This window comes from Lemur catta, chromosome 1, assembly GCF_020740605.2.
Source record: "Lemur catta isolate mLemCat1 chromosome 1, mLemCat1.pri, whole genome shotgun sequence".
Taxonomy (NCBI): domain Eukaryota; kingdom Metazoa; phylum Chordata; class Mammalia; order Primates; family Lemuridae; genus Lemur; species Lemur catta.
Window position 1 is genome coordinate 205,105,736 of NC_059128.1, and position 13,267 is coordinate 205,119,002.

The 13,267-nt window shown below is 39.5% G+C and overlaps 1 protein-coding gene across 2 annotated transcripts in view; it reads left to right on the forward strand.

Moving 5' to 3' along the window:
- The first annotated feature begins 1,474 nt into the window (after positions 1-1,474).
- MFN1 (mitofusin 1) overlaps positions 1,475-13,267 on the forward strand; it is a 36,845-nt gene continuing 25,052 nt past the window's right edge. Inside the window, exons 1-5 of one of the 2 annotated variants that reach the window (XM_045539719.1) lie at positions 1,475-1,578; positions 2,677-2,795; positions 5,166-5,301; positions 7,966-8,128; positions 10,775-10,899. In XM_045539719.1, the coding sequence (XP_045395675.1) occupies positions 2,684-2,795; positions 5,166-5,301; positions 7,966-8,128; positions 10,775-10,899 (536 nt within the window). In that variant the 5' untranslated portion in view covers positions 1,475-1,578; positions 2,677-2,683. Of the gene's footprint in view, positions 1,579-1,734; positions 1,890-2,676; positions 2,796-5,165; positions 5,302-7,965; positions 8,129-10,774; positions 10,900-13,267 lie in introns of those variants that run through there. The other variant, XM_045539720.1, reaches the window with a different exon arrangement.

Consider the following 13,267-nt stretch of genomic DNA (forward strand, 5'->3'; position numbering starts at 1 on the left):
ATTTCCCCAGTGCTATTAGTTAAATAATCCATTTTCCCCCAGGGAGTTATGATACCAATTTATCATGTATCAACTCCCCATGGTCATAATTGGCATATTGGTTTGTGTCTGTACTCAATTACATTCCATTGTTTGTTCCTCCAACAGTATCACATATAATACGTTAATAGTAACAGTATGCTTTAAATGTTAGGTCTTTGCAATATGTTTTAATATCAGGTAGTGTGTGCCGGCCGTGGTGGCTCACGCCTGTAATCCTAGCACTCTGGGAGGCCAAGGCGGAAGGATCACTCAGAGGTCAGGAGTTCGAGACCAGCCTGAGCAAGAGCGAGACCCCGTCTCTACTAAAAATAGAAAGAAATTATATGGACAACTAAAAATATATAGAAAAAATTAGCCAGGCATGGTGGTGCATGCCTGTAGTCCCAGCTACTCAGGAGGCTGAGGCAGAAGGATCGCTTAAGCCCAGGAGTTTGAGGTTGCTGTGAGCTAGGCTGACGCCATGGCACTCTAGCCCAGGCAACAGAGTGAGACTCTTGTCTCAAAAAAAAAAAAAAAAATGTAGATCAGATCATATTATTCTCTGGGCTTAAAACTTTCCAAAAGCTTGCCATTGCACTTAAAATTCAAACTTTTGATCTTGGCCTATATGATTCTAACCTGCCTAGTGTTAGGTTTAAAGAATGCACCCTCCCCAAACTTCCATCCAAATCTCCTATAGAACCCACCCCTCTCCCCTTCTTAGGGGTGTAGTAGGCACATAGCCTTTGCTAGACTCCTAGGGACAGATAGGATTGAAATGCAAAAGAACTTACTTTCCTTTTCTCGCCTGATAAGGACTAAGCTTATCCCTCTGAGTTGTTCCCTAGGGAGACAAAAGAATGGAATGCAAGAGGGGAACTTACTTTCCTTTTCCCTCCGGGTTGTTTGCAAAGTATCTTACTCCTCCCAGAAAAACCCTCTATAAATCCCAAGGCTCTCCGCTTTTCTCTTCTGGACGCCTTTTTAGGCCTCCACCCATCTGCACCCAGATGCTCAAAATAAACAGCATTTTGCTACACAGGAGGCTTTGTGTATGTCTCTCTCCGCTGGGACCTAACACCTACCTCTCTAAATTTATTTCCTCCATTCTCTTTTTCTCTCCCTACACCCCAGCCACATTGGCCTTTTTTTCATCACCTCTAGTTCACAGCCCCAACTCTACCTCACCACAGTTCTAGTTGTCCCTCGCTAAGGCAGCCACTGGAAGCTAGCTAACGCCTGAGCTGGGCAGAGCTTTGGAAACTTTGAAAGGACAAGGGAGGGGGAGAAGTTGGAGGGTGGAACGGAAAACCGCTCTTCTGGCAGCAGTCCCTGCCCACAACAAGCCTTGCCTTTTGCCCTTAAGGGAAATGGCGCCTGGCACAGATGCGCTTCCGGCCACGGAGCCAAACAGGGGGGACAGGACACCGGAAGTGGCCGCCTCCGTGCCACGCCTCCCGCCTCCTCTCCGCTGCTAACCTCTCTCGGGAGGATGAGGCAGCCTGGGAGCGGTAGCCAAGCCGCGGTTGTTGGTTGACAAGTCGGAGCGCAGACAGTGTGAGTGTCCGCTGCCTTACCGCCAGCTCGTTCGGGGTGACCTTCGAGCGGCCACGGGCAGGGGCGGGTAGTCGTGCGCGGAGCGCTCTGTGACGAGGGCCGCCGCCGCCCTGCGGGGAAGCAGTGAGTGAACGGAGTGGCGGGCGGGGCCGGCCGCCGGGCCAAACCCGCGGAGCCCACGAGGCCAAGTTCGGGGGTGGGTAGGTCCGGCCCGGGGCCGGCGCACGCGGGACGGTGGTGAGCTCGGGCCCCGAGCCGTGCGGGCGGGGCTCCGGCGGCCGAGTGGAAGGCGTGGAAGGCCTTTCCTCAAGGTAGGTGTTCGCACCAGCTGCGCCGGTCATTGCCCTCACCCTGCTTTCCCCACGCCGCTCCTCCGCGCAGTCACTTCTTGACCCTCTGGAAGGATCCGCCTTCTTTATGGCCACCGTGGTCCGTTCCACCTACATGCCAGGATTAGACTGGGGTTGTGATTGTCTTCGGTGTCTTTTTCATGAGAAGCCGCCAGGGAACAAAATTTTTTTCTTAAACTCATATTCCTTGAAGTTTTGGGTACTTTTGCTGGAAGCATTAATGCTCCCTTTAAGCCCTGCCTCTTTATTTGTTGGGATGAAAGCTACCTGTTTCTAAACGTCAGTACTGTATTGTGGCCTTGAAATTTTATTTCCTAACTCTGTAGCCGCCTCCACCCACCTAGAGCTCCAGGTTGAGAAACTTAATAACTTAGTTATTGTTTGTGACTTGGCTTCGTTTCATTAGCCCAGTTCCCTGATGTACTTAAGAGTCACGTGCGGTCACAACTTAGCCACAATTAGTTTCATCTTCACCAAGGGGAAATAAAGTAGAAATTGCAACCAAGATTTTGGCTAATAGATTTCACTTATTTTAGTGAAACGTCACTCAAAAGTAGTATCTAATTATCTGACTAAAGCACTTTTCCCCAAAAAGCAATTACCTAAAAATATTTTGACATAAACTGCCAAAATTGTTTTATTTATTCCATTGGGGTGTCAGTGAATGGCACTGGAAAGTGTCATGAATTTGTACAATTGTATCATCCAGTTTAATTTGTGCTTTTCAAACTTTATTTTCTCCCTGTAGTGGAATAATGGCAGAAACTGCTTCTCCACTGAAGCACTTTGTGCTGGCTAAAAAGACAATTACTACAATCTTTGACCAGTTACTGGAGTTCGTTACTGAAGGATCACATTTTGTTGAAGGTTAGTTCCTCTTAAGTTCTTAAAATGATTATTGTTGAAAATATGTAAAAGTGCCTTATTTTTTCAACTTTAGTGATTGAACACATATTTAAGGCATTGTGCCATATGAGGAATAACAGAAGGAATAAAACCTATTTCTGCCCCCCAAAGATGAAGATTAAATGGCATTAATAACAGCTAAGAAATAACTAAACACTTTCTGTATTAATAACTCTCATGTCACCAGTGGGCAGGTTTTAATCATGCTCATTTTAAAGATGAAGAAACCAAGGCACAGAAAAGTTAAGCAGCTGGTCCAAGATGACATAGCTAGTAGGTGCCCAGATGAAAATTCAGGCAGTTCACATTTAGCCATTATACCCAATTTCAGACCTACCTTATCATCTCAAGTGAGGCTGGGTTGTAGTGGAAAAGGGGCAAAAGGAGTTTTCTTTTTGTAACTGTTCAAACAATTGGTGAGAAATGTCCTATAAGGGAATACATCTTTGGAGATAACTGTTGAAAATTCTTCTGGTTCTTAAGATTATGTGTTCCTCAACCATACGACGAAAGGGAGGGATTCTGTAAACTTCTCCAGTGACAGTGGGGAAACTTTTGGTAGGTTGGTAGAATCAAACTTTTTTTTTTTTTTCATGTTTGTCCTAACTTTCCCTCACCAGATTTTGAGCTCTTTTAGGGCAGAGACCCTACATTATTATTGTGTCTCTAGCACCAAACACAATTCAGGTTTTGTTGTTGAATGAGAAAATGAATAAACTACTGGTATGGAATCCATTTGTTTCCAGTTTGGGAAGAATTTAAGCTGGTGCAGTGACTTTGGGGTGACAGAGTCTCGCTCTGTCGCCTGGGCTAGAGTGCCATGGTCTCAGCCTAGCTGACAGCAACCTCAAACTCCTGGGCTCAGACAATCCGCCTGCCTCAGCCTCCTGAATAGGTGGGACAACAGGCCCATGCTACAGTTCCCGGCTAATTTTTTCTATTTTTAGTAGAGATGGAATCTCACTCTTGCTCAGGCTGGTCTTGAACTCCTCAACAGTGACTTCTGAAAAATATTTTTCTCAAAATATTTTTGATAGGAAGTGAAAATGAAGTTAAATGTAGTATCTTTGGTGTTTTGAGCCTGTTACAGATTGTGCATTATGCCAGGAGCTAGAGAAATGGCAGCTTTAGACTCCAAATTCGATTTTACTGGTTCTAGAACCTCAGTAAAAATGTTGCAAAAAAGAGACAAAGCAAATAAGGAAAAACAAGAGCAAAAATAAAATGAAAAAACAAATAAATTCAATGATACTTAAGCCAGGCTTGTCTATTATTCACCAAATTGCACATATTTTTATTAACGTACTAGAAAAGTATGATGAGATAAAAAGCTTAAGTTTAATTAGATGTGCACTTGGGTAAGTTCTAAGTGGCAGTGGTTTTCTCTAATTAGGATCTTTCAAATAGCCAAGTAAATCTTAGGAATCTTAACCTTCAAAGAGGTGACAGGAATGTAAATGTCAAGTTATCTCCTAGTCCTGAAATAGAAACGAAGCTGAAAGGTTTCTCTGCTTTTCAAACCCAGGCTTTTCTAGCTACCTCCATCCATGGAAGAGACATTAGAGCCAGGGTGGGCCATTGACTCTAAACCTGACTGGAGTGGGATACAATCTGTAATTCTTTTTCTTCTGCCTTTTCAAGTTAAATGAGCTGGTTCGCCCCAATGCGGTGGGAAGGAGACAAAAAGTGATAAGGTAGCAAGGTCTTTCCTGTATTGGAGACCTTAAACCATATCTTTCTCTTGTTTTTTTTTAAGAGGTGGGGGTCTCACTATGTTGCCCAGGTTGGTCTCAAATTCCTGGGCTCAAGTCATCCTCCCACCTCAGCCTCCCAAAGTGCTGGGATTGCAGGTATGAGCCACTATGCCCGGCCCCCTTGAACCATGTCTTAATTTCTGAGGGGTTCCTATTCAAACTTCACTGTTTTCTTAATATGTGGATCCCCCTTCTCAGCTCAAGATCTGAAGGTCCAGTCAGGGTAGAACAATAATAATTGGGCATTAGGTTCTAGTTTCTCTCTTTAGAAGTGCATTCTTGTCTCGGGTAGGTAAGTTTGTATTTTTGAAACTTATATGAATGATAAGCACCCCTTTTGACAGGGCCCTTGGCAATTTTTAATTTTATTGAAGTTCTTTTGGGCAGGATTCTTATAACCCATTGCAATAGGGCATGTACTTTTTACCAAACATTCAGAAATTATGGGCATTTTTATTTTTCAAATGGCATGTTAATATAGAACAAAGCCAAAATATATAAAATCTTAGGTATTCCATTGTATAATTAACTTAGTATTCATTTATATCACTTTTCTAATGCCATTTCAATTTTGCAGCAACATACAAGAATCCAGAACTTGATCGAATAGCCACTGAGGATGATCTGGTAGAAATACAGGGATATAAAAGCAAGCTTTCTGTCATTGGTGAGGTGTTATCTCGGAGACACATGAAGGTGGCATTTTTTGGCAGGTAATCCTTTATTATTCCTGAAGTTAATTTCCAGAAATCGGCTTTGTGTCTGATGTTTCAGCAAGTTACATTTCTAACTTTTTCCCGACAACAGTTTCTTACTGTGTTGAATGTTAATACTGTTGGCATGTAAAAGAATTTGTTCATCTTAGCTTCTGGTATAAAATGAAGGGTTGTGAAGGTCAATCGTATTTTTACCTTTTAAGGATTCTCATCTCTAAGAATTGGCTCTTAGCCAGTTATAAGAATGAAAATACAGATAAATGATAAGCATAATTTGTGACATACCAGACAAAATGATACCATGGGAGGCCCAAAGGAAAGAGGCTCATGCTTACATGTCTGAGATAGGAACTGTTTTCAAGGACTTTCTAAAAACCATTTTTGCATCTCTGCTTCGATAAGGCTTATCAGTAGGCATTCTTTAGGACTGTAATAATTCAGATAAGATCTTCTTGGAAGAACTCTTATCCGGTATTGGCATCTCCACCAATGAACTGACAACAATGCTAGCCTTGAACCTCTGGAACCAGTAAACTCTGTTTCTAGTTGATCATATGTAAATATCTTTTTGCTAATGAACTCTCCTCTTGGACCCTTCTTTCACCAAATGCACTGGTGGCTTGCCATTCCGTGCATTCGTGATTATAATCCTTATTTCTTATTCTTGAGTAAACTCACCATATTTAGAGCTCACCAATTTTCTCTAGTGTTGTCTTATAGGTTGACAGGTATGTTTTCCAGAGAGATTCTAAACCCCGTAATTCCCAGAAAGGAGAGTAGGAAGCACCATTACATCAGTGTAACTGTCCAGAGTGATAAGGTGTCTCTGCCACGGCTTACACAATCATTTAACAATCATTTGTTAACTACCTGTGCACCTGCACTCTGTTAAGCATTAGGGATACAAATAACAACTGACTGGCCCATACTTTGTTTAAATATCATGTGCTGTGTACCAACAAAGGCATTGATTTACCATACTAACTTCATAGGCCTTCTAAGCTATTTTCCATCTTGAGGTTTTTGCACTTGCAATTTCATGTGCCTACAGTTCTTGCTTTATTGCCCGGGCTAGAGTGCCATGGCGTCATCCTAGCTCACAGCAACCTCAAACTCCTGGGCTCAAGCAATCCTTCTGCCTCTGCCTCCCGAGTAGCGAGTAGCAGTCAAAAGGCTGCACTTAAAGACACAGAAGGCCACATGTGGCCTAAAGGCTGCAGGTTCCCCCTCCCCCCATATATCTGGTCACAGAAGTGTGTACTGTGTCTGTGACAAGTGTGATAGTAGAGAAGAAAAAGTTTGCTTTTTTCCACTGTTGGGTTTTTGTTGTTTCTTTTAGTGTTTTGGGAAGGCAGGGTGACTGAGTGTTCTCAAATTTTAGTAAGCATAAGAATCACCCTGGGAGCACCCTTCTTGAGAGTCTGACTCTGTAGGTTCACAGGGCACCTGAGGAACCTGCATCATTAATAGACTTCCCAGGTGATTCTGATATTGGGGAGAGGGGCAAATGACTCTTGAGGATCACTGCAGCAAGGCTTTATGCAGTGATTGGAAGGGTTAATTTTAAGTGAGGTCATAGGCATCCTTTTATAGGTTGTGATAAAATGACAATAGGAGCCAGTGTTCAGATAATGAAGCTTTTGATGGTTCTCTGGGGAGGGAGTTGGGAATAATATCCATAATATAAGAAAAGTTCTCTCTTACTCTAGAGGAAAGAGGTAAAGCATATACCATAAAGATAGCATGCTGTTTCTGCAGTAAAGCAAAAGGCCCCCAATGTCCTTTGGGGTTTGAGTTGACTGATTGGAAAGAAAATCCTCAAAATGGGTATGAGGTGTTTCTTGGGTTTCAGAACCGTTAAAAGTGTTCTGATTACTATGACTGTATAACAAATTACACAAGGCTTTGCAACTAAAAACAGCCATTTTATTATGTTCACTGATTCTGTGAGTCAAGAATTGAGACAGGGCACAGCAGGAATGTCTTGTGCTTACTCCATGATCTCTGGAGCCTCAGCTGAGCAGACATGAAAGTTGGCTCAACACCTAAGGGTTGGAATCATCTGAAATCTTCACTCACATGTCTGGTACTTGGGCTGGGATGACTCCAAAGATGAAGACTGTCAACTAGAGCACCTACCCAGACCAATCCATTTAGCTTGACTTCCTTGCAGCACCACAGACTCGGGGCAATTGGACTTAGTGTGGCAAGGCTCCAAGTACATGTGTTCCAGTGAACAAAACAGAAGCCATATTGTCTTTTATGACCTGGTCTTAGAAGCTACCCAGTGTCACTTCTGACATGTATTATTTGTTGAAGCACTCACGGACCAGCCCAGATGTAAGGAAGTGGGATATACCCCCATCTTGTGATGGGAGGAATGTCACAGAATTTTGAGCCATGATTTCAAGAAAGAAAGCAAGAAAGAAAAGTTGAGGGTAGCTTTATGATAAAGATGGGATTTGTTTTCCTGTACTTCATTTTTTCTGAAATGTACTTTGCTAATATTTGTATAAGACAAGTTGTCAACCTTTTCATAAAAAATGCAGTCTTAGGAAATTTTAAGAAAATTTGAATTTTAAAAAAGTTGACCTTAGACCAGTGAAAGAACAAATTTTTTACTGTTATGTTTTGTTTTTCATGATTTTAAATGTTCTTCAGGACAAGCAGTGGGAAGAGCTCTGTTATCAATGCAATGTTGTGGGATAAAGTTCTCCCTAGTGGGATTGGCCATACAACTAATTGCTTCCTAAGTGTTGAAGGAACTGATGGAGATAAAGCCTATCTTATGACAGAAGGATCAGATGAAAAAAAGAGTGTGAAGGTATAATTAGCCTTTAGCAACATAATGTACCTGAAAAATGTCCTTAACTTGTCATTTAAAAAACATTTTTTAAAGATGTCTACATAACTAGAGATGGAAAAACTGTTAATATTTCTATTTATAACTTTGAAAACTGTCACTAATTTTGAATTCTTTTTTTTCTTTTCTTTTTATTTTATTTTATTTTTTCCCTATTTATTTATTTTTTTTGTTTCTTCCTTTGCCTGTCCTCAGGAATAATTTTGAATTCTTTAAAACTTTTTTGTTTCAGAGCTAAATTTAAAATAAAAGTAAATTAAGATTAAAAGTTTTTTAAATCTTCCAGTGAGAAGAATATTGAAGTGTATTGTTGCTATTTAATCTGAAATTTGTCTTTTTTAAAAAACATTAGAAATGTAGTCCTGGAATCTTATACACGTCTGAGTTTTTAGAAACTGTTTTACCTCAGGAATATTAGTAATCATGTTCGTGAATAGATGTTATTGCTTTATCAGATAAGGGCCAATGACAATTCCGTACCTTTCGTAAATTTCTTGATTCAGTGCCATCAGACTCCTTCAGCCAAAAAAGAATAAAAAGAAAAAGAAATTAGGATGCAAAATGTTGACTCTGTACTGAAAACGTTGGTAAAGGCACTGTTTCTCATTATGGTCACTTTCACTTAAGTCTACAGATGTCTCCCACAAACACAAAAGTTTAGTAATTGAAAATCCAAGCCATTGTAGGTGAAGTCGTGGGTGGCTCTTTTTTTTTTTTTTTTTTGAGACAGAGTCTCGCTGTGTTGCCTGGGCTAGAGTGAGTGCCGTGGCGTCAGCCTAGCTCACAGCAACCTCAAACTCCTGGGCTTAAGCGATCCTACTGCCTCAGCCTCCCGAGTAGCTGGGACTACAGGCATGCGCCACTATGCCCGGCTAATTTTTTCTATATATATTTTTAGTTGGCCAGATAATTTCTTTCTATTTTTAGTAGAGACGGGGTCTCGCTCAGGCTGGTCTCGAACTCCTGACCTCAAGCGATCCACCCACCTCGGCCTCCCAGAGTGCTGGGATTACAGGCGTGACGTGGGTGGCTCTTGTTATGTTTGATCTAGTTCAGGTGACTCAGTCTGTGAATGTATCTTAGAATAAGCATATCCTTAAGATTAGTTATGAGGAAACATGAGATGATGTTTATGAAAATACTTTTCAAACCTTTAACCCATATAAATAAAGGAATTGCTATTTTGTAATTAAGATTTTTACTAAGTCATAATTCAGGCTACTTGTGGCTTTAGCCTCTCAAAGGAAAGTACTGTGGTATTTTAAAAGAAATCATCTTATTTTTCCTCATCTGTACTTTCTACTTACAATCCTCTTCCTTCACACTCTTTAACTCCCTCCTCCCAGATTTAAATTTGTTTTCCTCAAGTAGTGGCCTGCTTTAAGGTATAAATCAACTTTGAGTCTTTTTTTTTTTTTAATAGTCTGTTGCCCTGGGTAGGGTACAGTGGCATCATCACAGCTCACCACAAACTGAGTCTTGAGCTGTAATAGTTTACTTAGTAAAGGAAACAACTGTAGGTTACGCTTCACTGAGCACTTGCTGTGCACCAGACACTATTCTAAACATTTCAAATAACTCAAATTTCAGCTCTGTCAGAGAGGTGCTTTTATTAATTTTATAGGCTTAGCACCAAGATTTTATTACAAGTTTATAAATCTATCAAAAAGTTTATAAAAGCAAGCAAAAAAAAAGCCAAAAACTACCTAAGATTGTGTCATGATGGAAATTCACTTGAAAGCTGATCAGGACTGTGGTGCCCACTTGAAAATAGATGTTTCCTTTTAAAATTTGATACAAAATCACAAACAAACCATAGAGGTACATGTGCTGATGCCTTTCCTTGATTTATTTACCAATTTTGTCTTAAAACTTGTGTATTTATTGTATATTTAATTTAACACATACATGAAATGTATTAAAGTAACACTAGTTTGACAAGTTAATGTACATCACAAGTCTTGAGACTTGTACATTACACATCTTGAGAAATAGGAAATTTGGATGAATTTAAATGGAAGAAAAGGCAGTCATTGGTTTCAGGCAGGTTTGTGTGAATACATAACTGCCTGCTAAGGGAAATGCTTTATTAAAAGTTGACCATATATTGATATTCTCTTGTATTGCCTCTACCTTATTTCTATGGGATTTTTAAATCTATTTAAGTTAAACATGCTTTAATAATGACATTTTTTCAGTGATGTTTCCACATTATTATTAATCAATACATATTCATTTCAGGAGAGTCAGAAAACACAAATAGTCAAAAAGAACAGAGAATCCAAAACTCACATACTTCACAAAACCAGTATCAATTTTAGAAGTTGGATAGGGTTCCATTTGTTGGACATTTAGAATGTTTTCAACTCTGATTATTTTTGCTGGATGGTATAAATAAACTACATTAAGGAACCGTTTTTTTTCCCACTTGGTAATTTAAAAACTCAGGTTTCTCAAGATTGCTCAGATAGTTTTATTTTTAAATTACTCAAAGTTCTACGTTTTGTACACATTTTACAAAAATAAATGTACCAAATCATAGTTATTTTTAATTTTTATTGAACTTTATTACAAGTAAAATATATATTTTTTTCCCTCCTGCTTTAGACTGTTAATCAGCTGGCCCATGCCCTTCATATGGACAAAGACTTGAAAGCTGGCTGTCTTGTACATGTGTTTTGGCCAAAGGCAAAATGTGCCCTCTTGAGAGATGACCTGGTTTTAGTAGACAGGTAAAATTATGTGTGGATTGTATTTTCTCTTGATGGAGGCTTATTTAATCGTATAGTGCTGCTTGCTTTATTGTATGGCATATAAAATTTTAAAATATTCAGTTGCTGTTTTGTTCTCATTAGCTAGATTGTTAAAGAACAGATAAGGTATTTGTTTTGTTTTATAATAGTTACATAAAAGTGCAAATTCATCAGTCTGATTCTATTACAAGAAATTTTAAGGATAGCCACTTTCTCTGGTTTCTGTAGACTAATTTTTAGTTTGGACAGTTTATATTGTTTTTGTTGTTCAAGAATTGTTTTGTTTTTGTTTTTGTTGTTTTTGGCTTATACATTTTGGTATAAGCCAAATGTGCAAAAAAGAAAAATTAGAAACAAGAATTGATAGAATGTTTTTGGAATTTGTGTAAAATGTTCTTGATTAATTATGGATTTATTATGTGTGTGTGTGTTGCTCTTTTTTTTTTTTTTTTTTTTAATTGTATGACTCCATTTATAAGAAATATCCAGGATAGGTAAATCCATAAAACCGAAAGTAGACTAGTGGTTACCAGGGGCTGGGGGAAAGGAGGGATGGGAAGTGACTGCTAATGAGTATGAGGTTTCCATTTGGGGTGAGGAAAATGTTCTAGAAATGAAATAGTGGTGATAGTTGCAGAACCTGTGAATATACTAAAGGCCATTGAATTGTACATTTTAAAAGGGCAAATTTTATGGTATTTGAATTATATCTCAATACTAAAAAACAGGGAGAAAACAACCAAGGCCTCAGAAAAGTCAAAGTATGTACCACAAAACAATGGGGCCAAACATCATGTTCTTTCTTCATAAAGGATCACCTCAGGCCCTCAGCAGAGCTTATGTATTATGTTAGATACAGTTCAGACAGTTTTGATTATCTGGTTTCTTTGTTGCTTGTTAAGCCAGTTCATTATTACCTTTTTCCTTGAGGCTGTCCTTTCTCATAGAGGTGGTGCAGCAGCCATTTTTATACTGTGTGACTGTATCCTCGTGTCCACCGTTGATTGGACCACAGGTAGGGATCTGGACCACAGGTGGGAACCTGACCTGACCTGACCTTGGCCAGACTGGTTCTCCCCTTTGGCTTTGGCACTGGGATAGAGGCAGCTCTTTGTTCTCTGCAGGTGACTGGAACTGAGTTGACGTAACCATGATGGTGGGTTTTCCTTTTAACTGGAAGAGTATTTCAAGTAATCAATTGGAACAGATAAGGGAGAAGATGCTTGTGAAATCAAAATATTTTGTTTAAAAACAGTATTAGCTAGTTTTGCTTTATTTCATGGCCAGAGTGTATCTATGACCCAATCAGTCAAGACTGACAGATGGCAAGTGCTTCACTGTAATTTTTATATTGGTGGCATATTAAATTTATATCTACCAGCAGGTATTTTTTTTTAATTATTTTTGTTTATAAACACTTAAATCTTCTGAGCTGTACAAGACAGAGCTGCTTGCACCCTCACTTTTTATTATCTATTAGCCTAGTTTGTTTTATTTTTCAGCCTTCCCAAACGTAAAAATTAAAGAGATTGAAATATTGACCATGTTACTTGCTTTGTCAAAAATCTCACTGGGTTAAAATTTCCTAGGCTTCATGCAGATGACTGATAGAAATCTTGTCCTTTAGAGTTCAAATGATATTAGCTCATTAAATCTGAAATGTCTGATTTAGAATCAAAAGTTTGGTTTATTATATCTCAAACAAGAAGCAGTACAATTAATCAAAGTATGCACCTAAACTATCAACACAACATTGCCATCTTAGCGGTAGCTTGTTTATGCCAGCAGCAAAGAAGCCCAGAGATCAAGTGGCAATGAGATCGCAAAACCCTTTTTCCACAGCTTGTTGAAAATTGAATATTTTTTCTTGCAAGAAGTTCTCCAAAGCATGGAAGAAGTGGTAGTCAGTTAGTGAAAGTCTGGTGACTACGGTGGATGACAGAGAGTTTCCAAGTCCAGCTGCTATAGTTTGAACAGCATTGTGCCACATGTGGTCAAGTGTTGTCTTGCAAGAGGATTGGCCTGTCTCTGACCAATCATGGCTGCTTAATCGCAAGCATCCTCATCATTTCATCGAATTGGTTCCAGTAGACATCCTCTATAATCGATTGACCAAGTTTCATGAAGCTGTAGTGTATAATACCAGGGCTGGACCAACAGACACCATTAGCTGTTTTTGATAAATATTCTGTTTTGGACTGAGTTTTATCACTTCATCTTTATCCAGCCATTGTGCCGAATGCTTGCAGTTGTCAAAAAGAATCCATTTTTCATCATACATAATAGTATGGTGTAGAAGTGGTTCGCCTTTATGTCCTGACAGCAAAGAAAGGCAAGCTTGAAGATG